We start from the raw sequence: 27,163 nt of genomic DNA, 5'->3' as shown, positions 1-27,163 counted from the left end.
AGTAAAAAACTTTGAAAAAGAAAGTAAACTTTTTCAAATTTACTTTACTTTTACAAGTTGAGTCTGTTGTGCCTGTGACAGTAATTGGTAAGTGATTTCCCTGCATTAATATTGACCCATGAGCTTTTCCATCTTATTTTTACCCCCTGCCCTTGGCTGCTAGCCAAGGTCAACGCACCACAGTATCTGGAAGCAAATAACCTCAGGAACCTCCCTAGCAGAACTGTACTTGTAATGCTGTGATTGAAGGGAAGATGAATTTGATATTAATAAGGAAAACAAATTTTTAAGCCATGAGTACATGAACTGGAAATGACTGGGATATAGGAAGATCTGTAGTTGATGTAGTTAATATTCTCCTGCCAAAATGACGCAGCCATGATCAAGACTCATATGCAACTGGGGTGCTGCAGGAAAGGTACTGTTTATTATCTTGAGACCTTGGTCACCTGTGTTCAAGAAACGGGAGTTCAACTGGGAATAGTGCAGAGATGATGAGGGCTGAGTCTCATGAGAGACTTAGGTAGATTTGATTAGCATAGCAAAATGAGGTGTAAGGCAGGGGGAGGATAACATTCTCTATAAGTACATCAAGGTGCTGAATAGCCATGAGCAGTAACTGTTTAGATGTAAGAACAATGTTGCCACAGAAACAGATTGGAATAACTTGACATACGTAAATTTAAACAAGAAACTAGAATATTAATTTTAATTATTAAAGCAGTCTGCTTTGGAAAATTTGTAGTGATTGGTGGTTTGTTAAGAGTATGTGGTTGAAAACTAACTTTTTAAATGGAGCTTAATTACTTGATTAAACGAAGTAGATTGTATGTCTCCATCGAGACCTATTTAAGCCCTATGTTCCTTCAAGTCTAAAGTATGATGTCAGATGACTTTAAAATTCTCATTTTTATCAGAACAAATAAAGCATTACAAGTGAATGTAGGGTTTTGGTTCATTTGTAGTAATAGTATAAAATAGTCTAAATATGACACATTGCTCAAATAATGAGAGGACTGTATCTGAATTCCTAGCTTAGTTTGGTGTAGGCTTGCAGACTTTAAAAGGAATAATGACTGGGTTTCAGAGCATAATTTACTTCACTCAGATGCCTTCGGTAACTGATAAGTAATCAACTGAAATGTACGGGTTCGCTTTTCATTTTAAGGAAGATGCCCTCTGATTTGAAAGTTGAACCATAAGAGCCAGACTAGACTTAAGAAATAACTGAAGAATTGAATACTGTTGACTGCATTGTACCAATAAATGCATATTAGGTTACAATGGAACTTAGTTAAGAGAATTGTAGGATGTGTATTTTGTTCTCTGAATCCATTTTTACGTGTTTAAAACATCTAGCTTTTTTTCTTCTTTTAAGACTGTGAGCCAGAAGAGCTAACTGACTGGTCTATGGATGAGAAATGTTCCTTTTGTAATTTACACAAAGAAACAGTCAGTGTAAGTATGAACATGGTATCAAGCATGACTCTCCAATGCCTAATTTTTGGTATGAAAATAAGAATCTTTGCAAATAGGTTAGCTGAATTTTGCAAATAGGTTAATACTGCATTTTGACTTAAGATAGGTTAGTTATGATGGGAAGTAGTAAAAATCTCTTTAGTGGCTCAGTAACTTAATTGTATATTATACTATCAGTAGACTAACTTCTGAAAGATTTTTATAATCTTCCATGTATCTTCTAGGATCGTGCATCAATTATTGGTTCTTCACAGTCAACGCCTACAGAGGAACTATCATCTCAGGGCCAGTCCAACACTGATAAGATTGAATGCCAAGCAGAAAACTATCTAAATGCACTCTTTCGAAAGAAAGGTAATGAAAGCATGTCTTTTCTATTAATAGATGACATAAATCTAGCAGAATCAAATGATTTAGGGTTGACTTTGATTCTGAAGTAGTTTTTATTAATCTGCTGAGAATGCTGTCCTTCCTGTTTTATTCATTGTTTTTTTTCCCTAATCTTTTCCTTTAATTTTAGCAAATAAAGCACTAATTCTTTACTTGCTGTTGCTGTGAGTCTTGTTGCATTGTTTTTCTTTTAAATCTGTGTTCATTACCTTTTTCCTTTTCTAACTTTTTTCTATGCCAACTTGGGTTGCAGTTCTCTGGAATTTTTAAGTATTTAAGCACTTTCTGTCCCTAAACTGCTTTTACTCCTAGTTTTCAGGAGGCAAACTGTTGTAGGTGAGATAATGTGATTTACGGATTACAAAATAGGATTTGGGATTATTTTACATAGAAGTTGTGATTTCATATATATCCAAGCCAGTGTTTGAAGCTTCTTCTTAAAACAGTGTTAAGAAATTTTATTCTTCGACTACTGTCATTCTTTGGCACTTTTCAAGTTATAACAGCACACGAGTGACTGGCAGGTCAGCTTGGTTCATGTAGGTTATTTGCCATTAAGCTAGTCACTATTGATAGAGGCAAAATTACAAATTTTCTTCCTGAAGTTCCTGTGTAAAGAACATGAGTGCAGCTTTATTCATTGTGGGTTTCAGAAGTTTTTATTGGAGTCTAGTTGGTGTACTTGAATGTCGAAATAGGTGAGTGTGACAGGGTGACAGCCCTCTTGTACTCTGTCATAGTAGAACAAGTCACTCATTCACTTCACACAGGAAGGGGGGGAAAAAAGGGAAGTTAACTTTCTCCTGCTTTACCTTGCTGTATCAGGAAGAGATTATAGTGCCTTTGAGCCTGGGATGGGTATAATCTCTTTCCATACAGGGCACGTCTGTTCAGCCTACAGTTTACTTAAGGCTTTGAATGGAGTGCAGTACATATTTTGAGTCCATCTTCATTCCTTGTCTTTGCTTAAAACCACTTGTTTTCCATTTGAAATAAAACGTTGCCATCTCAGTGTTTATGAAACTTCTATTATATTTTGATTAAGGGGGTAGTTTCATGGCATCTCCCTAGGCAAGTATTATTAAATTCCTTCAATTTTCTACCTTCTCAGCTGTTTCCTTGGTCATGTGATGTACAGTGTTTTCCAACATTACCTGCTTTATGCTTTCTCTAGATAGAATCATAGAATATCCTGAGTTGGAGGGGACCCAAAAGGATCATTGAGCCCAATTTAAGGTTCCACACAGGACCACTCAAAAATCAGACTATTTCTGAGAGGGTTGTCCACGTGTCCTTTTAACTTTGGCAGGCTCGGTGCTATGACCACTGCCCTGGGGAGCCTGTCCCAGTGCCCGACCACCGTCTAGGTGCAGAACCTTTCCCTAACACCCAGCCTGACCCTCCCATGTCCCAGCTCCATGCCGTTCCCTCGGGTCCTGTCGCAGTTCCCAGAGAGCAGAGCTTAGCACCTGCCCCTGTGCTCCCCTTGTGAGGCTGCCATGAGGCCTCACCTCAGCTTGCTCTTCTCTGGGCTGGACAAACCAAGGGACCTCAGACACTCCTCATACATCTTTCCCTCTAGACCCTTCACTGTCTTTGCCCTCCCTTGTACGTTCTATAATAGCTTTGTATCCCCATAGAGATGCTGTCTTTTGATTCTCCTTGGGAGGAAATTTTATCATGAGAGAAGTGAAACTTGGTATGACTTCACCTTAGCAGAGTGAGTGACTTTTGTGAAGTTTCTCAGAAAAGCACTTGTTTTTTAGTATCTTTCTTATTTTTTTTGATTTGCCAGATCAGCTCAGTTTAAAAGGCTTTGTGTATTGAAAAACAAGTGGAAAAGCTTTCCTGGTTATCTTTGATTCTCTGATGGTCTTGTGCATTCTTTGGTAACTGATAGCATGTTGAGGAATCTTCTAGGAATTTGCTTCAGTTCAGGTTCGGCAGAGTCTTGTAAATTGTTCAGATTATGGAAGAAAGAGAGGAACAAACTGTTCTTTGCAAAGGGCATGTAAAGCCAATTTCTGAGATACTAGTTTCTTTGTAAGAGCAAGCTGAAGAGTTTTTCTTTGAAAATCCCAAGTCTTTAAGAACTTTTGTAGGCTTTTGAGATCAGTTATCCCTGGGAGGGTGGGAAATCAAAACACTTGTAGTAACTGTTTAGCCTAAGGAACTTTTGTTACACTTGATAGTAAAGCAGATACTTTTTCATGGTCAAAGTACTGCGGAAGTCTTGGTTGGCTGCCTTTAAAACAGAAGTAATAGTTTCATTTTGTTTTGATTATAAACAATAGTAGTTTCATTTGTTTTGATTATAAACTTTTCAAGAGCATATAGTGTCTCTTACTGTCATGACCAGTGGAATTTCATTTGGGGCATCTGTGAACAACTTCTAAGACAGAGCAAATTGAATTTTATTTATTGGTCTCATTATCCTTTTACTTTCAAAATATGCTAGTATGTGGTTGGATATCTTAATTTGCAAACTGTTGTTTTTTGGCACCAGTTCAGATGATCTCCAGACATGCAGGCATGTTATAAATGTTGTCCATAGCATGCAACCTGCAGGCATTCATTGATGAAGATGTCTGTAAAATCCCAAAGATGATAATTCTTCCCTTTTAAGAGTGATAAAATCACTGCCAAGATGAAAGAACAAAGTGTTAGCTTTTTATTAGGTAACTACTGTTGTGTCAGTGAAAGACAAATTTGGTAGACAGTTGTCTGTAAGGAAGTCCTATCCTTGGCAGGCACTTCAGTAAAGCCAAAATAGTTTTTGTTACCTGCTGTAGCCCCTGTTGAATTGATTGTTTAGTGTAAACAATTTATCTGAAATGCTTTCTTCCTAGGTATGACATCTCTCTTTGCCCAATGGGTGTTGTAAGTAGAGTAGACTCTTCACTTACATAACATTAAAGTATCCGTTTTCTTTTGGCAAAGCAGCCATGAAGAAAAAATATAATGTGCTTTAAGAAACTCAGTTTTTTTCTTGATTTCAATATTACTTTTATTTTAATATTTCTTATATTTCACTACTTATTTCACTATTGCTTATGTTTCAATATATTTTCAATATTACTATGAATATTACAGAATGTGCTAATCTTTACATGGCAGAGATGTAGTTGCTCAAGAGCTTTATCAGACATTTTGATCATTGAATATTAATTATCTGGCTTTCTGATAATCCACATAATATGTTCCTGGAAGCTTGCTTTCTTTCACTATTACCTTAATATGAACTCTTAAACCAAAAGTCATGTACAATCGCAGCTGTGAATCAGGTTCTACCTTCAGGTCCTGATCCACCAGGACAGAAACCTGAAAATCTTTTTATAGAAATAAAGGAATTGAGGTAGAAAAATGGAGGGAGCAAAATAGTCAGGATGACTTGAATGACTTCAGTCTTCCTAGGTTCTATGGGTAGCTCTGTCAAGCTTCTTCAGTATCATATTTTTGACACCAAAGTAACTTCCTTTAAAGCTTAAAGTTTTCTCTTGTTTCTAGGTGTCTTGTGTTCTAAAATGTTTCCTTTCATAAGTATGTCTTTATACCATATAATTGCCTTTGCTTCTGAGTTCTCATTCTTTACTTAGTTGCATCTCAGGTGCAGAGATGTCAAGAGCTGGTTACACTTCTCAGACAGTATGTAGCATTTGGTAAACCCCATCTAGACTTGCACCTATAATCTCAGACTACCGAAAACCATCGAAATGTTCTTAAATATTCATTTAAAAAAAAATTTTACTTTGAAGATGAGTTTTAATGTGTGTACTACTTAATCCAATACCTGCAGTTCCTTCTTAATAATTTTAAGAAATCTGATTTGTCTTTTCAAAATCTGGTATTATCTGATAAATTAGGTTAAGTACAAATGTAAGAATTGAGAACTGTCATAGCAAGAATGTCATACAAGTGTGCTGCGCAAGCTGCCTGTCCCTCAAGTTCATCAGGAAATAATGTTTAGCAGGATTTCAACTGCTTGCTGAAGGAAGTAAAATGTACAATGTGTTGATTGTCTGTCTGCCAGTGTTACTGTCTCCAGTAACTTGAATTTCCTGGTCATTTTCAACTTCATTTAAGTTTTTCAACTTCATTTATCCTCAGAGATATGAGGATACAAAGTAAATTGCCATTACAGTAGAGGAGGGAGTAACTTTGAATGTTTAAAAGAGCTGAAAACTAGAATAAACTTGGCCCTTATTCCTTCTGTTTGTTGATCAATTAAGCTGACTAAACTAATCATGAGGGGTAAATGGCTGTATTCTGTTTTTTTTTAACCTGGTGATGATTGTACAATGAGCTGGACAAGTTTACATGTGGAACTAAGGATGCTGCTGGTACAGTTTGGCTATTAAGATGGGGTCATTCTAGAAAACATGCAGCCCCTTTGTTACAGGGAGAGGTGATACAGGAAATGCTGATAAGCAAACTCATATTCTTAGTTCCGCTGTTCACAGAACTGCGTTGTAAGGTACAAGGAGAGCTATGATTCCCTGATGATTTCAGCTGCCTTTTTGTACTGTATCAGAAGAGAAATTAAAGATTGTTGTCCCAATTCCCTTTTAAATGGAAAAATTACTATTTTTCAAGATGCAAAATGCTAATGTGGAACATAAGTTTGGGAGCTTTCAATTCCTCGTCCATTGTCCTGCCAAATACATGTGTAAGACTAAATTAGCTGTTAAATCATTTTTGCTTTTACAGTCTAATTCACAGAATAGTAAAACGCATGGATTTGAATAGCTACAAGGTGGTATAGTACTTAAACTGAGGGAGTCTTAATCCTAAATGTGAGGTTTGAAAAAAAAAAAAAAATTGTTAGTCATAATTGCATATCATCTTTACTGCTGCCTTTGCATACTGACTGGAATATTCCACAAGCAGAAAATACCAGGCTGTATCATAAGTGACACATTTGTATCTTAATATCAGGAGGATCTACAGTGATCTGAGAAGCACTAGAGGACCATCAGAGCTACCTATTACTCCAAATTCTTAGAAACTTTTGCTGGGTTTGAAGTGGTATGTATTTGCATACACAATCTATGGAGTAAATACAGCCGCCTTGTCATGTAAATTTTCTATCTGATAAATAGAAGCTTAAACAGATGCAGGCTTATAAATCTAGAACTTTAAACTAGCTGTAATCATTACTCCTAATAAAACATCTTAGAATAAAAACTTTTTTGTTCGTACAAAGTATATTTGGTGCCATCTGCTGATAATAATTAAGAAATTTTTGCTAGTGAGACTAAGCTCAGAGGTTTAATAACTTTCTTCCCACAAAATACATTAACAAGTCACACAAAGTTTGTAAAAGCCATTTAAAGATTTCCAATGTGTAGTGAAACCTCACCACTGAACTTAAAATTACAGGTCTTAACATGTTTTCATTACATACAGTAATGCAGACACTGAATGTAAGCAATTACACTGTCATACACGTTAACCATGTACCCTGTTCTGATCACACAGTCTTATATTGATAACATACAAAGTTACATTTATATTTTATAGAAAAAAGTTAGACTATGGATATAGTGTACAAAAAGAAAACTATATATGAAAATATATCACTATCATTTGAATATCTATCATCTCTCATCTCTCCTCTGTTTTATTTGGATAGCTGTGGGAAATTACTTCTGACTTAAAATATTCTCAGTTAGTTCTTCCTAAAATTACAAGTTATGTATCCACATAAGCTTTGTTTCCATTAGAGAGGATGCAGTATTAATAAAAATGGATCAACAGCAGCTTTGTAATACCTCTGAGGAGGTTACTGAGAAGAGAGGATCAAACTCTTCTTAGTGGTGCATAGCAGGACAATGGAAGACAAATAGAAATGAGATGTTCTTGGTTGTATAAGGAGAGATGAGGATCAGCAAGCAGTGGAACAGGCTACCCAGAGAGATTGTATAGTCTCCATCCACAGAATTTTCAAGTCCCAGCTGCGTAGAGCTCAGAGCAGTCTGGTTTGATCCTAAAGGTGACCCTGCTTTGAGCATGCAGTCTTACTACAGACCTCCTAAGGTCCTTCCAATGTGAATTATGATTTAAGGGTGTGAGGATGTCATGCTATTTGCATTTTTAGCAGTTAAATTTAGACTAACTAGGGTCTAGCCTTGTAGACTGAATGAATATACATTAGCAGATAGAATACTGCAAATGTGCACCTGGAGCACATTTTTTAGATTGTGCTCCAAGGTGTTTTCTTCCATCTGATATTACCTTTTATAGTAAATTAACTTAAACAGTCAGTAGTTGTAGCAGTTATGAGAAATCTTACTGCATTTATTCTTCCATAGGGGGTATTTGGAAATAATTAAGAAAAAATAAGACTAATAAGATATATAAGAGCAAAAAATAAAATCTTTGTTATTCCAACTAGTTCAAAAGATGGTTTTGGTGCTAATGGAAAAGCAGACTTGTCAGGCAAATGTCTAAAAACAGTTCATGCTTGGATATTACCAGTGTGAAGACTCTGAAACAGAATAGGAAGAGAATAGAAACATGGTAGTTCTGGAAGAACTCTGTCTCAGTTACAATACTTAATGTTGATGATTAATAGGCAGATGCTTATTTCAGGCATTTGTGTTTTTTAGTTAATTATGGGTATACCCTGTGCTTCTGATCTCTTGGTTTTTAAAGGCACAGATTGTATCGGGATGTCAAGTAACTGTCTTTCCCATTTGGGCTCATAATCACCTCTTTTCCAATTTTCCAAAAGCCTTCAACAAAGGTTTTCTTGGCTGCATGCAGCAGACTAATTTCTCATCTGTTATAGAGTGACCCTTCTTATATATCTGTTAAACTGGTGTTGTTGACATTACTTACACTTCATTGTATTTTAGTTTCTTGATTATTCACTGTAAGGTTTCTTTTTTTTTTTTTTTAAGCTAAGTTTTTGATCAGTAACTTTCTTTGTTTGACAGTGGTGGAATCATAGCTTTAGGCAGATACTGTTCCTAGGTAACCCAATTTTCCAATTCTACATCCAAACTTCCCTTGTTCTTTTGTTACTGGTGTATATACACTAACGTTTTTACATCTGTTGCCTTGCTGCTTCAGTATCTTTTGTGAAGTTGTTTTCTCATGTGTCTCTAACTGTATGCGAGTTGGACACTTCATGGATTCATTATTCAGGAATCAGGAAATACCAATAAACAAATAATACCTGTGTCTGGATGTTACATGATGGGGAGAGATTTTTCTCTGCATGGATCATCCTGCATTTGAAATTTCACTTTGTGCCCCTCCTCCAGAAACTCCTATCAAGCTTTAGAAATTTTGGTAGCAATCTGGTTGAAGGAGTGTCAGAAGATAGGCCTTCAATCATAAGCAGACTTGTTTTTTATTCATGTCTTGCGTAAGGTCTCTTGAAGCCAAGACATCTAGCATATACTGAGTTTTTGAAAATGCTGGAGCTTTACCTTACCTAGTAACCAAAAGACATTATCAAGAAGCACCAGAACAGTGAGCTGCCTCAGCAGACCAGATATATGTATTTGTAATGTCTTGCAATACCTCCTTGTCGAAAATGAATTCTTCAAGGTGAATGTTTAAAAAATAAAAAAATTAAAAAAAAAAAAAAAGAAACAAACAGAATCGTACATACATTCATCCTAAACTTGAGCAGTGTGCTTTGGTCCAATCTCAGTGATCATTCTTTCTGGTAGATGGATATAGCTTCATTGATATAAAATGCTCAAGCAAATACTGTGTGATCCACTCATCTATCTTCCAACAGTATATGCCTGAGTGAAATATTTGTGAGATCCAGTCCTTTCGGTTTCTCAGCTTCCAGGAGGACAAAACTCAGCTACTTGGCTTTTTTTATTTATTTATCTGTTCTGGACTGATATAAGTTCACTGGTAACTGCCACAATATCCTTTTGACATTGCTTTCAGGCAATCAGGAATGACCTAAAAGCTAATTCTTCACGTTCACAATTCCTTATTTTTAAGCTTTAAACCTCTGTCTGTTCTGATGAAATTTGTTTTGCTGATTACCTGTGAACTTGAGGATGGACAGTGGGTTAAGCAAAGCTTTGAAATGCGTATTTTTGTGTGTGTAGTGTCTAGGGAAAGAAAGAAGAGTGGAATAGGTACTACTACTGCCACATTAAGGAAGAACGTAAATATTGGAGTATGGACGATTGTGCTCATTTTTTTTGAACTGAAATATTGCAGTTTCTGGTATTGCATTGATCAGTAATACAGCTTACTCTGTAGTAGATTTCTTATGTAACTAAGCATAAAAATGTAATTTTTATTTGGTTTTGGCATTTGGAGGGATTTTATCATGGTAATTCACAAATGTAGTTTCAGCTTTGCTTGTCAGATAAACATTAATTTTTTTTGTCTAGCTGGCACATATTAAAGTTAAGTTATAGGGATCTCATGTTTGATCCTTGTACTCATTTTGTGCATTTAAAATAAAATGTTTTTTTCAATGGGATTGTTGTATGTATCCATGCACACGTGTCCTCACACACAGTGTGTATACAGTTTAGAACAGGAAATGTTCCTTCTGTCAAATGACTTCATTGTTAGCACTTTGACCTCTGAAGATTATTAATGCAAACAACTGAATTTTACAATACAAATTATATGGGAAATCTCAAGTTATATCACATCAGATTTGATGTTGAAACCTTGAATCTCAAATAGGCATGATGATTTAACATACATGTGAAACAACTCTTCTCTAAGGTTAACTTCTCAGAATTCCAACTGTTCTATATTATACAAAGGACTAATCTGTAGAACTGTAGTTTAAAAATAACTTGTTTTATTTGCTCTTTGAAAGTAACTCCTTGTATATTCATACTTCTATTTATCTTGCACTAAATATTCAGAAATATTTTCTAAACTGAAAGTTGTCTTAAAACAAAAATTCATCTGAATTACCAACAAACTCTGATTCTTGTACTTGCACTGTTTATCTTCCCATATAATCTGACTTATTCCATGATAGTGAAATTCCATGATAATTAAGTAAGGTAAAAATTGCTGATGGGCACTAAATGCACTCTTGCAAGTGACCAGTAAGGAATATTTATAAGAACAATTTAGGAGGGATCTTAATGTGTTCATTAAGTACAATGAATGGGTGCTGTGAGTTCATATGTGTATGTGGAATCTTTATTTAAAGAAAAGTATTTCAATTTGTTTTCTTAATACATCTGTTGCTTGTGTTGTTGTTTTTTATTCCTAGATCTTCCTCAGAACTGTGATCCTAACATTCCCCTAGTTGCTCAGGAATTAATGAAAAAAATGATCCGCCAGTTTGCGATTGAGTACATTTCAAAAAGTAGCAAAATTCAAGAGAACAGAAATGGTTCATCATTTGAACCAAGTATGATATGTAAAAGTATCCAAATGAACCAAACGGAAAACTCCCTTCAGGAAGAACAGGATAGCCCTCTAGACCTCACTGTGAATCGAACTCAAGAACAGAATACTCAGCAAGGTAAATATCCTCTATCTGCTTTTCTGTGTTTTGATGTCATTTACTACCTTATGTCTCTTCACTTATAAATAAATTGTTCTTGTCTGTGCCAAATAACTATATATTCTGTCTTTCCAAAGCAGTGCTCAGTACATGGAAAAAAAGAAAAAAGAAATTGTGTGCTTAAAAGAAGCCTTTCTAAAAGCATTTTTCTTATTGTGTGTTTGGTGATAAGTATCCTAATTTCTGGGTGCATGTTTTCAAGTAGCATGGGAATTTGTCAGTGTTGGAATACCAGCTCTTAAGTCAGTTCATCTGTGGTAACACAGATAACAGTGGCTCAAGATTTACTTATTTTCCTTTTTGAAGGAAAGGGCTGTTAAGCCTTCTGAGAAAAGAGAATTTACTGCAGTTTCAAAGAGCAAAGTTCATTCTGGCTGATTCTTTCAGTACTGATTAAAATGATGGAAGGATGAAGGATGAATTTTCTGAACTGATCTGTAATGATTAAGAGTTAAACACAACTTTATTCTTCAAGGCAAGGAAAGATATTTCATATCTGTAAATGATAATGAGAGATTTTTCATGCTTTATTCTTAAATACTGTTATCTGAAACTGATAATAAAAGCACAAGAGTGCTTTGGACTTCAAACCTAATTTGGAGTAGCAGCTATTTTCAGGGAGGATTGTGAATTTTTCGGGAAGGATTGTGAATGTTGTATAACTGTGAACACTGGCAAAATCAGCTCATCTTTGACAAATGCAAGGGTTTGTGTTAGTCCAACTATATTGCTCATCACAGAGAAGTGAACCTGTATCATACTAAAGTTAAAAGAAGATAGAACTGCAGAATTAAACTTTTAAAAGACTACATTTTTCATAATAGCTTTCATATGTTTGTACTTAATGATGCAGTCTTCAATTAGATGATGCATCATTTGGGGGAAAAAGATTTTGACCTTGCTAAATGTACCTGTTCTATGAAATTTAAGCAACTTTTTTTTTGACAATCACTAAGAAACTTTGAAGTTCTTGCTTTTATTCTGCGTGGTTAGCTAGTTCATGTCTAGATTTAGACATGAATTTATGCAGACTAAATACCTGGTGCAGATGAAATCCTGAGAAAATATCAATTGTGTGTTGACATGCCTCTGCTGTAGATGAATTACGGATTTCAGAGACTTACAATCTCTAGACTGAAGCTTTTTTTTTTCCCCCCACCCCCACTCCAAAGATGGTAAAAAGTATCGGCACTATAACCTGCTGCTTACTTCAACAGTTGGCTATAAAGAAGAACCAATTTTAACACTAACATATACATGAGGCTGTAAAGTCCCCAAAGACAGGTTCTGGGTCACTGAGCATAAATAAGTCTTAAAGGAATGAAAACGAAGGCTGAGGGTGAATGGGGCAATGGGGTAGGGTTAGGAAGAAGATTCTGCTGCTACAGTCACTCAGCTATTTTGAAGTACACTGATCTTTTCTCCAAAAAAGTTCATAGCATTTGAGGTATTTTTATCTTCCATGTCATCTGAATCTTATTGCTGTTTACCCTAATTATATAAGTATAAACAGGTATAATCTTGAACAAGCTTTTCAGCGGTACTTTAGGATGATTTAGTCTATACAACTAATATAATCCTGATCCTTAGGCACTGTTATGCAATTGATCATGGATTTCAGCTTTTAATTGCACTTTTTTTTTTAATTGTCTAACACAGAACACTCAAGTCTCCAGACTGGAGGAAAAAAGCTGTATGTTCTTATTTGCTGCCTTTCTAGTAGTCTTTTAATTGTCTTGCACCTCTTAATCTATTACTTGCTTGTTGTAATTTCCAAGTGAAATGTCAGTAACAGTACAAAGTTCAAATCTGTATGTTTGATCTATTGTTGGATCCTCGAAACTGATACCCTTTGAATTCAAATTCTCTCCTGTGAAGCAGGTAATGGCCTAAACATAAATACTTGAGGTTCATCTTTTTAATTAGGCAGGTGCTTTGTATTTACAATAGTCTCATTTAAAATGGCAGATCTAAATAATAAAAGCAGGTAGCCTCTTACCTGTACTATGGGAATGATTCTTGAACTACTTCAGAGGAAGTTTTAGGCTTTATTTTCCAGATCACAAGAAGCATTTTCTTGCACTGAGCTGATCCAAGCTAAGCACTAGTTCAGTGCTGAGCAAAGGTTCTGCCACTGAAGACATCTGGATGATCTTATCTTCACCTCAGAAAGTTTTTTTTACCTTCCTTTGTTATCTCTAGGCTGTCTCTGAAGAACTCTCATAATAGTCAGGTTTGACACTAACAGTGCTGCATGTTGTCAAAACCCCTGCATGTTGGGTTTATGTGCCAGTTTTAGTAGTAGGAGGGCTTCAGGGGTGGCATCTGTAGGAAGAGGTTGGGGGTTGCTCTCTGCCAGGCACAGCCACTGCTGCACCAGACCCACCACAGGTTGAAGCAGCATGCAACAGCAAAGTTTGTGGCACCTCTCTGAGAACATGTAAGAGTGAAAATGCTGGAGGGGCAGAGTGAGAAACAGCCCTGCAAACACCTAGAGCGGAGGAGGAGGTGCTGCAGCAGGTGTTTCCCTGCAGCCTGTGGAGAGGACCACGAGGGAGCAAGTATTTCCCTGCAGTTCATGGAAGAGAGTGGCCTGGAGTAGATATCTGCACTGCAACCAGTGCACATCCCCACATCAGATCAGCTTGGCCTTTCCTGAAGGAAATGAGGCCTGTGAAGAGCCCGTACAAGCAGGGGAGAAATGAGAGGAGGAAAGCATCAGAGAGGAGACTGTAACCCATGTTTCAGGGGAAGAGGGGGAGTGGATTTGGGAGTGAAGGAGAGAAGTTGAGCCTGGGAACAGCTGGGGGGGTGTTCTATTGTTTTGTCTTCCTCATGTTACCCAAATCTATTAAAATCAGCAATAAATAAATTTTCTATAACTGAACTCCATTTTTACTGTGACAATACTTGGTGTCTGTCTTGACTCATGAGCTATTTCATCTTACTTCTTCCCTCCCCCCTCACTTCCTTCTGCCTGGCCTCCTGACAAAGGAGAAAAAGAGAGGCTGGGTGTCTAGTTGCTGACCTAGGTCAACCCATCACAATCCTGGCACTGAATCATTCAGTAATGAGCATTTAAGCACAGACATGCAAGTACCTCTAGCTAACACCTGCCTCTGGTAGTGAAGTACCAGAATTACGCTCTGCTTTCTTCTGTAAGTGTGATAATTCCATTGCCACTTGCTAGTAAATAACTAGGCTCAGTTACTTACTTTTAACTGACAGTAAAGTGTCAGAAAAGACCTCCAAGATCAATAGTCCAACCATCACCCTACCACCACTATCACCCACTGAACTATCTCCCTAAGCACCACATCCAACCTTTTGCTAAAACACCCCCAGGGATGGTGACTCCACTGCCTCCCTGGGCAACCCCTTCCACTGCCCGACTATGCTTTCTGAGAAGAAATTAGGAGAAATTTCCAACCTAAACTTCCCCTGTTTCAACTTGAGTATATTTGCTAGTATCCTACCACAAGAGGCTGATGCTTCCTAATGCTACCAAGGACTCAAAAAGAGTACACTGTAATTATATCACAAGAGAAAATTTGTTTTGCCTGCAATGTGCCTAACAAAAATAGGGTACGTGTATGTTTTTGGAAGCCAATAATAAAGCAGCATCTTCACAAAATAAAATGTGGATTAAGAAACAGTCTTGGACTATCCTACAGCAATTTTAATTTTTTTGTGCAGCATTTTAGGGAGTGTATCCCAGCAGCAGCTGCTTCAATGTAGAGGTTTCTTCCCCTTAATAGATACAGAAGGATCCATCACCCTGAAGCTCATAAGGAGAGCGACGTGCAAAGAGGCAAAAGTACAAACTGTATAATTACATACTCTAAGGAGCTAGTTTAGCTGTACAATTTTTTGTTGACTGATAGGGTGTAAACATAGCACACACAAAAAAAAAAAGAGAATTTGCGTAATGCTTTTTCATGTCTCCTTGATTCATCATAGGTAGAAATTACTAGTAACTAATATCATAGATTGTCTTCTGTTTACTAGTAATTCCAGAGTTGGGTGACAATGAGTGTTGTTTTGCTGCACTGAAGTTCTTTCAGCTATTCCATAGCTATATCGTTGTTGGTTATTCTTGAAGTAGGAAAAGTAAGGATAACCAGAGTAAAAATTTAGTTTGAATGATTTTAAACAGCGTTTTATTATGTAGTTTTCCTATATGCATGTGAAATCACCAAAATTTCCAACAAAACAATTCTTAGTTTTTGAGAAGTAACTAGTTTCATAACTTGAAAACCCTCCTTCAACTTAGTATGGCAACTGGACTCGCAACATGTATGGCTTCTTGGTTGCTACAATCAGGTGTATTGAAAAAAAAATTCAAATAAAATAATCCTTTACCATCTTTTTATTTTAATATACTATTCTCACTATATATAGTGGGGAAAATGCTATGTCCTTGAAGGTACACAAGCTATGTTTCAAAAAAATAAATCGTTTAATCTGCAAATATATTCAAGAAACGATTTGTTTAATAATTGTGTAAAAAGGTCATCCTTGGAACAGTGTCCAGGGTTTTCATAGAATCATTAAGGTTGGAAAAGACCTCCAAGATCATCTGGACCAACTATCCCCTTACCGTCAGTATCACCCACTAAATCATGTCCCTAAAAACACCCCCAGGGATGGTGACTCCACCACCTTCCCTAGGCAACCTGTTCCAATGCCTGACTGCTCCTTCTGAAAAGAGTTTTGTTTCTTTGACTCCCAGTAGTGGAAAACAGACAAACTCCAAGCCATTTGCTCGCTCCTTCCTTCCTCAGTGGCAGAGAGGGGGAAATAAGACCAGAAACAAGAGCTTGTAAGTTCAGTTAAGGACAGGATGCTGACTTACTGCTTGCCATCATGGACAGTGACTCACTTCGGGAAAAGTTAATTTAAAATATTGCCTATTAAAATAAAAAGGCATTTTTCCCTCCCATGTTTTCTGAGAGGTGCCACCAGCTTGGCTGCTGGGCTCAGCTGTGTCTTGCAGTGGGTTCGTTGGAGCTGACTGGAATCAGCTGTGGTCAACCAGCATGGGGCAGCCCCTCTGCTGCCAGCACCTTGCCACATGCACCCACTGTATAGCCAATTTGGCAGTCCTTCATTTTACAAAATAACTGGTCAGCAAAAATTAGTCAAAATGGTAGTTAAAAAGTAATAAAAGACTTTGGAGTTACTGATAGTTTTCTAAAAACAGTGTCTCCATAAAAATAGACAGTGAAGGGCAAGGCATCATCAAGAAAGGTGTTAGAGACAAGGCAGTGTCATTTTGTTCCTATTTAAAGATATATTGAGGTTTGCCACAGTATGATGGATAAGGCAAAGGAATAATTGTTATTTACCAAATCTAAAAATATAAGAACTAGGCAGGGTTTGCTGAAACATTTTAAAAGGAAAGTAAAAAAAAAAAAAAAAAGGTAAGGGGTTTCTTTTACACAGTGAATTATGAACATCTGGAACTGTTAAGACAGGAGGTGGTAGAGCAGGACAGTGGCAGTGGGTTCAAAAAAGGCCTCTCATAACTTCCCAGTTAACAGAACCAAGGCCAGATAGTAAAGACAGCAGTCAGGGAGAGAGACCTCTGGGTTCTGTGATCCATTGGCATCTGCTGGGAGAGCAGGAGAGGAACGAGCTGCAGGTGGTGGCCAGGCTGATGTGCTCTCCCTTGCTAGGAGTGGAGTTTCTGCAGTGACTGGAGTCAGAGGACTGAGTAGAGTAGATACCTGACCTAGTCAGGCAGTGAAAGATTTACTGAAAACCAGAAAATGACGTTTGCTAGAATCAATATTGAAATACCAATTGTAGGAACTCAGGTATCTGATACAGACTAATTTTTTCTCTGTTCTCTAACCTTGCTCGTCTGGTGGAGGTTCACTTTATTGTGGTCCTATTTATTCTGAAGATGTTTTAGCTTAGTTGTACCTTGGTATTGTTGTACCTGGTGATGTGGTGCTGAGCAGTCAGGTCCAGAGGTCAAGCCATTTCTTTGAAATTCAGAATCATTAGATTGCAGCAGAAAGAATTCCATTAGAAGGTCACGAGGAGCAGACCTGAAAAACTTGTAATAACTTTTTTATATTAACCAGTATTTCAGAGTATCTGTTTATGAAGGCTATTTTTGTAAAAGTCATGGTTTCAGATGAAGAGTGCAAGCAATTCCATGGCTCTAATTAGACCCACATTATATAGAGTTTTTTCTGCTCCTGATGTTATTCACTTCCTTTCCAGAATTTTTGCCTAAATCATCTGGTTTGAGTGATTTGATAGAAATAATAGGAGTGCTGGTTTGGTTTTAAAAGAACTGTTCCTACCTTGGAAGTAATGGAGGTTTGTTGTCCGCCTGTACAATCTGTTTTTTGTTCCCTAGTGCTATAAAACTGTATGATTTGGGTCCTATATTAGGGCAGGAGCTGAAGGATGAGTTGTAACTGCTCTATTCTGTGCCTTTACAATAAGGTGCCCAGGGGACAAGCATGATCGCAAGGGGTACTGCTGTTCAAACAGATTTCTGTTTGTCATGCAGGAGATATGTACATAAAATTACTAGACTGTGTGAACGTCCTATTACAACAGAAATTTTGTTAGGCTGAGAAATCAGTCTTACAAAAACCAATACCTGGATAAATTAATGCCCTCATTACATACAAAGGATACCAAAAGATCATACTTAACTGGGTAAGTGTATGCACAAGGTGTGTAAGTGTAGCAGAGGAAGCATTAGAATGCTTTGTAACTGTATGCAGGACAGAAATGTATTGCTGTACCCACAGAAGCAGGGCTTCTTTTGAAAATCCTGGCTTGGAGATGTGGTTAGACACATGTTTATTTGCATCTCGTTATAGGTAGTTGGCTCTGTAAACTTCTGGTCTTGTACCTAACCAAAATGAAGAACTCTACTGTTTATATATACATATGTTCATTTCATCTCATTTAGTCTTAAAATTTATTGCCAGTGCTCTTGCATTCCTACCAATTGGAGGTGCTCCTTCATCATAATTTATTTTACTGTAAAGCAGAAAGATCCACCAACAGTAGGATCATTTTAATGAAACTTTCTGACCTATCAGCACCTCCTGCATCAGATTGTTTTTATTTGTTTGACTGAAATCACTGAAGAAAAGCCTGGTCTGTGGTGACTTTATCTGCTATTTTGTATGGATATCAAATCTCTCTCATGCTTCTCTTTCACTCTTGTTTCTGAGGATCACCTTCCCATAGAACATTGGTTTCACGGAAGAGTCATATGTATACTTAATAAATGCATTTGCTGTGTTGAACGTTCAGCTGTCTTGAATCTGAAATAGTTACTCCATTCTGCTTACCTTTTAGAGGCCCAAAATGTATTTAATTTCATGTCTCAGTAGTCTGTATTTTCAGTGCTGTCCTCTTTTTAGTCATTTTTTCAGTTTGTCAAACTGAAAAATATAAAAATATATGTCAAACTGGTTTATATTGTCAAAGCCAATTCTGAAAGACTGGAGATAAAAATTATTTGGTTTGTTTAGATTTCATTGTGGAATCTTACGAGAGATCTTGTTAGCTTCAATTCCTTTGTGGAGTGGTTAGAAAGAGCCATTCCTGTTGGTTCTCTTGATATTCTAATGTCTTTAGCAAAACTCTCTATTTCAAAGTTATAGATTAATTTGGTTTTCAACAGTGTTTCTCAAAATGGGTTTTCATTTAGGTGTTTTTGTTTTGTTTTAATCTATTCTTGATGTTCTTTTGTTGTTAGAAGTCACATAATAGTGGTCTACCTAATGATTAGCTTTTACAACTTGATGTGTTTGAACTTTGAGGTAGTTTTCTGAGGTATTTTTTCCAGTGACTTCGTCCAGCTATCTCTTCTAAACATTTTTATGTCACAGTGCCTGTGAATATCAACCGAAGGTGGAGAAACTATTCTGAAAGAGAACACACAAACCCTTAAAGGGTAACATAGTTTATATCGCTAATGAAGTACAACAGATGAAATCTGTCTGTTGCACAGGAGTCAGGGTCATTACAAGTATTCAGGATTTTTAACAGCTGGGTATTCCGTCTGGATATTCCTTGCAGAATAATTCTGTAGCGATTTTATCTGGCTTTTCCTTCTGGAATATTACTGCTTCAGAAAGCTTGATTAGCATTAACTAGTCCGTCCTTTAACTTCCTTAGGGTTTAAGGAAGACTTTGAAAGGAACAAGTTTAGGAGAAAAGGAGCATCTTTGACAAGTGGTGTATCTATAAATACACTTAATATTATTACATTGGCCTACAATGTTAATTTTTCTCTCTTTACTCTTCTTCCAACATAAAATAGTTGGGCAACTAACACTAAAATACATTTCTTTGCAATATTGGAATAAAGCAGAGTTAACCTAACAATTATTCTGAATTTACATTTGAGTTTTGGCATTCGGAAAATCCAACCAATGCTTCATGTCTTCAATCAAAGGCTGTAGGAAAACATATAAAATTGATTGATGTTTTGCAGATAATACATGATAATGTGTTGCAAATAATACATGATAACATAAAAATGATACGACTGTATAAAGGCCTAACATAAGATTGCTTGTAGAGTTGAATGTTGAGCTACATGTTGAAACTCAAGGATTCTTATAACACAAGCATACAAAACAGCCCAAGTTTGAAACAGAAAACCAAGAAAAAAAGGTATGAAATTAAATATGTTCAGGCAATTTATCTATAAATTAAATGTGATTTTAAAAAATATAAACCAAAAAAATCTCAACACTAACTGGAAGGAAAGTGTCAGGCACTAAAGAGGTTTGCTAATTTTCAATGTTTGTAAATATTGATTTGAAACAAAATATGGCTATTTCAAAAATTCATAGATTTCAACATCCAGTTATAAATGTTGAATATAACATTTGCTGGTGACTGAACAGAGTGAACTCCCACCCTAGTTTAGGTCTTTTTCATTCTTTAGTTACGTCAATTACTTCTGTGTGGGGAAAGCAGGGGGAGTATGTATAAACAAACTGTTAGTAATGTTTATGCTGTTTAATGACATAGGTCACATACACTGAAAACAGTATGGGCTTGAGCTCTCTTCCCATTATTGGGGTACTACTATTCCTTTCTCATCCAGTAACCTGATCTGATCTCATAGCTGACTCTGCTCAGAGCAGAAGGTTGGTCCAGAGACCTCTTGAGGACCATTCTAGTCTAAATTATCCTGTAAGTCTGTGATTTAGTTATGTCCATTTTAACTTCATTATCAGATTCGTTTGTTTACAGTATGTTTGTACAATAATACGAAGTACATTGCTCTGGTTGCCTTAAAAGTAAACTGTGCAGTATCCATGCATACATGATTTTTAGGAAAACAGACGTTGCTGTTTAAGACATTCTTCTTTTAAATTTCATGATTTTGTCATGGGTTCTTGAGTTTTCTTAATTTTAGACAATTTTGTTATAAATCAGATAAAATCATTTGCAGACAGCTGATATTGTTAAAGGAATAAGATGCCAGAAATTTGCAAGGTAAATTTAACTGCTTCAAAACTGTGCCATAGCTACAACACAATTGCTGACAAAATGTCTGAGGTCATCCTTAAACAACTGCTATCATCACTACTCATTCTTTGCAGGGGATGGAGTGCTAGATCTCTCTACAAAGAAAAGCGCAAGGTTGGAAGAACCCAAATATGATCCATTGTGTTCTGAAAACTCGGTGTCTGGGTAAGCAACGTTTAGGACTCTCTTCGGCTTATGTAAAAGAAAATCGGGGGTTTCTCTTACTTCTCTGAAGTCAGGTTTTATGTTCATAACATATTTGTATATACTGACACACACGTGTGGTTTATATTTTGCTTTCAGAAGAATTTGTGTCACTCATAAGTGTGTGTCTATGTATATATCATATGTTTCATTTGTCTTTTTCCTTTTTTTCTGTTTAAAGAAAAGTTATCAGAACAATCACCAAACTTTAGTTCATGTTACTAAAAATGAACTGAAAATTGATTTTGTAACACAATAAAAGCAGTAGGACAGTAGAAGAGAATGCAAATATATTCTTTCAGAGTTTACTTAGGAAACTTCAATTTTTGACAAAAATTACCATGTTAATATTTAGATTTAAAATATTCTTCAACTAACATGAACAATTAAATGACTGTTATCTATAATACTCCTTAATATGAGAGAGAGAAAGCGCGCGAGAGAGAGAGCTCTTAATCATCATACTTATACTTACATCATGGTTCTGGCTATGGTGTGTGGTGGCAAATAGTTAAATTTCTTTATTCAGCAAGAAAAATGTTGTTGCATCTGCTGAAAGCTACCACAAAGCTAGTGAAACGCATTGTTTTATTGGATTTCGTTATGATTTTGGCATCCTCCCATCCACTAGCCATAGCAGGACCCTTTTTGTCACCTGTACGTCTTACAAAATAACTTCTTACCAATAGGAGTCCAATAGCAGTATTTGTTGGATGATGTAAAGTTGCATTTTATTAATTTGCTGATATGAAGAAGTTTAAAAATTAATATGACTTTGTAATTAGAAAGCTGTAAATAGTGGCTAGAAGTTTTTAAACGTGTGTTTTATTTTGCCAAAATGGACTTGATTGTTAACTACAGCTCTTTACCTTATGGTTGTAGAAAACCTAGTTTTGTGTAAGTCTGGGATGGTTGTGTGTAGTTATGTACTTATTGCTGCAAATTTTCTATGAGGGGGTTGACTCTTTTATTACTTGTTTAGCGGTAACGTCACGTTTCTACTAACAAAAACTCCTTCAGGATTTGGGTATTTAATGGAACGTTAATTGTATAATTAAAATTATAACAGTGTTGCTCTGCAAGCATGTGAACAAGGGAATATAGCAAGCACATGAGAATATTATCGAATACTGAGCTAGGATATAAAGTTCTTGGAAGGGCTGCTGTAGAAGCCACCGTATGATTTTTGACACACTGTCCTACCAGAACTGTAACATTTTGCTAGGATAATCATTTAACTACCACATCTCAAAGGCTTAAAAGTATCAGAAGCAGTGATGTTACCGAAGCAAGGAGTATAATAAAGGAGTGGACCCTTCCCTTCCATAGCTGTGTGAGAGTCTCTCATACATCAGTTTACCATCGTTTCATTCCATCCATCCAGGAGACTACACAGACACAGAGAGGACTATGTGGAAAGAAGTGCTGAGTTTGCAGATGGTTTGCTCTCAAAAGCTTTGAAAGACATTCAGTCTGGAGCACTGGACATAAATAAAGCAGGCATACTTTATGGCATACCTCAAAAAACTTTACTTCTCCACTTAGAAGCCTTACCAGCAGGAAAGCCTGCACCTTTTAAAAACAAAACTCGAGATTTCAATGATAGTTATTCATTTAAAGACAGTAAAGAAACTTGTGCAGTCCTACAAAAAGTAGCCTTGTGGGCAAGAGCTCAAGCAGAGCGCACAGAAAAAAGTAAACTCAGTCTACTTGAAACCTCAGAATTAAAATTCCCAACAGCTTCCAGTTACCTCCACCAGTTAACTCTACAGAGAATGGTCACACAATTTAAAGAAAAAAGTGAAAATCTACAATATGAAACTACAAGTCCTACTGTACAATTAAAAATTCCTCAGCTAAGAATAAGTTCTGTGTCCAAACCACAGTCTGATACTGCTGGTCTTCTGGATGTTATGTACCACGTTTCTAAAACCTCCTCAGTCTTAGAAGGATCAGCTCTTCAAAAATTGAAAAATATACTCCCTAAACAGAACAAAATTGAATGTTCTGGACCTGTAACTCACTCAAGTGTTGATTCCTACTTTCTGCATGGGGACCTCTCTCCTTTGTGTCTTAATGCTAAGAATGGGACAGTAGATGGAACCTCAGAAAATACAGAAGATAGTTTGGATCGTAAAGATAATAAGCAGCCAAGAAAAAAACGTGGCCGCTATCGGCAGTACGATCATGAAATAATGGAAGAAGCAATTGCAATGGTAATGAGTGGGAAAATGAGTGTTTCCAAAGCACAAGGAATTTATGGGGTACCTCACAGCACTTTAGAATATAAAGTAAAAGAAAGATCTGGAACATTGAAGACTCCGCCGAAGAAGAAACTCCGATTACCAGATACTGGCTTATTTAATATGACAGATTCAGGGACTGGCAGCTGCAAAAATAGTAGCAAGCCTGTGTAGAATAATTGTTAGCAAATTGTTTTGTGTGTGTGTGTATGTATGTCTGTATACACACACTGTGTGAGAAATACATATGTTCACTCTGACAGAAGACGTGAAATTATACAGTTCAAAAACCACATACATGCCTTTTGAAAAATAGTTTTATTCAGGGTTTTCACTGTGGACAGAATTATAGAGTTGCTCACTTAATTCTGATAGTGTGTATTTAATATAATCCTTGTATAAATAGGTGAAAAGATTCAGGTTTTATTTAGTAGTCAATAGCATAAAGATGTTTTGGGAAAACAAGTATTTGTCATGTGAAACATAATTTTTAATTGGTGAAAAACCACTCTACCCATTCAACAAACCATCTTATTACGGAAATACACGAACAATGGTTAGCAAACTTCTAAACTTCACAGAATACTTGCAATAAATTGTAAGTAACTCAGATTATACAAATGCAAGGGATTTTTTAAAAAGCTAGTTCCTTAAAAGAAAGTGAATTTGTGAAGTATTAGTAGGATATAGTACATTCTGTGAAAGAAAAAAACTTCATCGTTACTTAAATATCCAATACAAGTAAAAAATAAACATTTCATTACTAAAAATGTGTGTTAGCAGGCATAAACTGCATTTTTTATCATTTTAAGACAATTTTGTTGGTGGTTTAGAAAGAAATTGGTGTTTACAAAGTGTACACTTATGAAACCTGAGAAATTACTGTAGTTATAGAATTATTAAATATGAAATAAGATGGAATACTAAGAGCATAAAATAATTTAAACTTAAACCTAATTTTCCTTTTTAGTTTGAAAAATAAGGTGACTTGTAAGGTTTAAAAAGAAGGTTGGAATGCAACTTAGAGCATGTTCATAATGTGCACAGAATGAGCTTGAGAATGGCGTTTTGTTTTGTTGTTCTTTTTTTTGTTTAAACGTGCTGGTTAGTTGACGTTATGACTACTTAAAATTTATTTAAGGATTGTGTCACACTCCTATTGAAAAACCTCACTGTAACTGTAATGTATTTGCTGCTGTGACATTTCAAAATATTTTCAGTTTATCAAAATGAATACCAAGTTACATTATCATTTTGCTAATAACCAAATTTGCAGTTCAGGGTCTTGATAGAAATACAAATATTGAACAGTGAAGCTGTTTTGAACGTTCAATAGTATAAATTCTTTATAAATTTGGTAGTTAGAAGCTAGACAGTTCACTTTAAATAGGTAACTTTTAATAGAATTTAAGGGAGACCAATTACCTTCATATTGCAGTTTTTAAATGAATTTCAAAGTATTCACATTGAACTTTATATCATACTTAATTTTTTCATGGAATATCACAAAGAACGTGTCTACATACGAAGAATGGGGGCTTGCTTCATGTGTTTGATACAGAACATCAATGCCCTTTTCCTCTCAAAATATAATTACTTCTGTATGCATCTAATTTGGGATAGAAAAAGACTTCTCTCCAACTTTTATACATTTGTTGCACGTGCATACATTGTCAATTTTTTTCCCACTTAAATTTGCCTGTGTATAGGTTAATTATAAAAACTGAAAGGGGACATTAGATACATATGGGCCACATCAGGTAACTTGATTTCTAGATAAACTTGCCATTAAAGTCAGCAGAGAGCATACTTGCAATATTGATGGCAAAATCTAGCCCATATTTATTAACCTTATTAAAAAATAACAACTTACATTTTAAAATACAATAATGTTCCTTAAGTGAAGCTGCACAAACAGTGTATCACTTCTTTGGTCTCTCAGATCTATACTGAATCTTCTTCAGTGACTAAGGTTTACTTGCATATTACAAAATGAATCCTTTTTTACACAGAACTGTACCCGATAACAAGGAGGTTACAAAACAGCAAGTGTCAGGGTCATCTTTCCTTTTAAAAGAATTAAGCCATATTTTGTGAGGGCCAGAAGGATTAAATTCTTAATGCATCCCCACTGGAAAGTGAAGTTGAAAAAACCCTTAAACGTTTCAAGATCTGTCTTTATACAGTTTTACTTGCAAAAATTTGGGGCTTCAATACTTTGCCTAATATTTGTACCATACTGGTGTTTTCTACTCCTCAGACAATATTATAAATTTGAATCTGAAGTTTATATTGAAGGCAAGTTACAGTACTCTTTTTATATCATTTAAAAGATGACCTGACCAAAAAAATAACAGGATTCATAATATCAGGGATCATTTTACTATTGACTTAACAGTACTCAGTAGTTTTGTATGTAATATTATAATTAATTTTCAACATTTTAGTACTTGTATTTATTTTTTGGTCAGAAATAGTATATTAAAATATTTTTTGATAGTTTATAGATGATACTCAACCTGTAAGTGTTTAAAGGAACAGAATTATTTGTTTCTAATTATTAGGCTAACCTTTGATTACACAACTAAGGAAAGGCAGGGAAATGTGTAGATTCTCCTTCCCCAACCCCTATGTACTCCATTAAATGTCATTTAAATTACACACTTTGAACTGTTTTATAAATTCAGTTACCAGTCACTACTTAGTAATTGACATTTTCTGAAAATCCATGTTTCAGCAGAATTTTAAATGAAGGCGAAAGCAAGCCCTACATGCTTTCTACTTATTTGAATGTTTCTCAAGTATTTTATATTAAAAAACAGTGCCTCTGTTTTTAGAACTACTGCTCAGTAAAGCTGTTTAAACCATTTCTGGTAGCTAATGACAATTTTATATTAAATTGTATATTAACTTTAGTGAGACTGATTTTTTAGTTGTTTACAGTACAAATACTTGTATTTGTTTTTTAATTGCAGTATTTCCATTGTCGCAGTAATTTAGTAAAACTCTGTGGCTGCCTTGATTTTTGACAGATTTTTGTTAACAACTGATTTTTAGGCAATTAGTTATATTTATGCATAAATCAATTGCACTATAATTCATGAATTATTTATTACAATATTTTCTAATGAATTCCATGTATTTGTCTTGTGTTGTAAATGTACTGTAATTCTGTTTCTTCTTTGTGTTGTTATATTCCTAAATCTGATTGTATGAATTTAATTGTTTAGTTAACGTGTTTCTACGTTGTAATTTGTAGTAAAGCACTTCAATGCTTTTGCACATAAATTTACAACACTGATGTGTGATTGATTTGCTCATTCAGTAAAAAAAAAAAAAAAAAGAAAAAGAAAAGAAACACAAAACCTGTACACTGACTCATTTGACTTACTCCTGAGGCACATATTTAACAGGGGCATTAGATCAAGACCTGTACAAATTAAGCATTTAATGACTAATTTACTATGAGAATTTTATATAGCAGAGATCGTAGCTTTAAGGAAGGGTGGTTGCTTAGAATTGAAATATTACTCATAAATGAGAGGAAATTCGGAATACAACACTATGTAGATATAGAATTAGTTTGCAATGAAAATTATCAAAAGCTATATGGGTGCTTAAATGGAACCAAATATTCATTTTACTAATACTATTGTGGATAAAATACAGCTTTTGGGGAGAGATTTATTTACTTAGGAAGTTCTGTGAGTACAAATTGATAGTTCCATCAGAGTTCTATGCAGTCCATACAAGTACCTGCAGATGTGTTCTGTTCCCAGTTCTGCTTCTCTGCTCAGTC

General features: G+C 35.6%; 1 protein-coding gene across 7 annotated transcripts in view; it reads left to right on the top strand.

Annotated features, from left to right (window-relative positions):
* Nucleotides 1–27,163, top strand: part of LCORL (ligand dependent nuclear receptor corepressor like) — a 78,883-nt gene that overhangs the window by 30,691 nt on the left and 21,029 nt on the right. For 3 of the 7 annotated variants that reach the window (XM_084517338.1, XM_084517334.1, XM_084517333.1), the window contains exons 3-6: nucleotides 1,379–1,458; nucleotides 1,704–1,833; nucleotides 11,093–11,347; nucleotides 20,992–21,082. In XM_084517338.1, the coding sequence (XP_084373464.1) occupies nucleotides 1,379–1,458; nucleotides 1,704–1,833; nucleotides 11,093–11,347; nucleotides 20,992–21,082 (556 nt within the window). Of the gene's footprint in view, nucleotides 1–1,378; nucleotides 1,459–1,703; nucleotides 1,834–11,092; nucleotides 11,348–20,991; nucleotides 21,083–22,505; nucleotides 26,653–27,163 lie in introns of those variants that run through there. The other 4 variants (XM_084517337.1, XM_084517336.1, XM_084517339.1 and 1 more) reach the window with 4 other exon arrangements.

Source organism: Aythya ferina, assembly GCF_964211825.1.
Source record: "Aythya ferina genome assembly, chromosome: 4".
NCBI classification, from domain to species: Eukaryota; Metazoa; Chordata; class Aves; order Anseriformes; family Anatidae; genus Aythya; species Aythya ferina.
The sequence above is the reverse complement of the archived record's forward strand: the minus strand, read 5'-3'. Positions and strand labels throughout refer to the sequence as shown.